Source organism: Mesitornis unicolor, unplaced genomic scaffold (assembly GCF_000695765.1).
Source record: "Mesitornis unicolor isolate BGI_N332 unplaced genomic scaffold, ASM69576v1 scaffold37878, whole genome shotgun sequence".
In the NCBI taxonomy this organism is placed as follows: Eukaryota; Metazoa; Chordata; class Aves; order Mesitornithiformes; family Mesitornithidae; genus Mesitornis; species Mesitornis unicolor.
Genome location: NW_010200516.1, coordinates 24903 through 25354, shown reverse-complemented (window position 1 = coordinate 25354; position 452 = coordinate 24903). Strand labels below are relative to the sequence as shown.

Genomic DNA, 452 nt, shown 5'->3' with positions numbered 1-452 from the left:
GACATGTGGGGCAGCGGCAACCCCGGCGGAGGGGGAGCCGGAGCCGCCGCGGTGACGGGCGTCCTGAGCGGGACCCGGGACTGCTTCCTCCACTTGTCTCCCGTGTTGGCCTCTCACCTCCGCTTGCAGCAGGTACCGGGGCGGCTCCGCTCGGGGCCTGGGCGGAGGGGCGCCTCGGTCGGAGAGGATTATGGGAGAGCACCATCTCCCCCCTCGGCATCCGTTGCTACGGTGACAAGAAGAGCCCTCCTCCCTGCCCTCGCGCCTCAGCCCTCCCCACCACAGGCTCTGGTGTTGCTATGGTGACAGAGCGCGCGCGATTTGGGGGGACACCCTACCCCCCCACACACACAGTCGGGGGACATGCCCATCTCGGAGACGCAGCTGCTTTGTGACCATAGCAACGGAGAGGCCCAGCCTCTTGCGGCGGGGGCCGGGGGGCCCCCCGCGGG

At 70.4% G+C, this 452-nt stretch overlaps 1 protein-coding gene across 1 annotated transcript in view; it reads left to right on the top strand.

Annotated features, from left to right (window-relative positions):
* Positions 1-3: 3 nt before the first annotated feature.
* PEX1 (peroxisomal biogenesis factor 1) overlaps positions 4-452 on the top strand; it is a 23970-nt gene continuing 23521 nt past the window's right edge. The window contains 1 exon segment of the mRNA XM_010189782.1: positions 4-132. Coding sequence (XP_010188084.1) covers positions 4-132 — 129 coding nt within the window.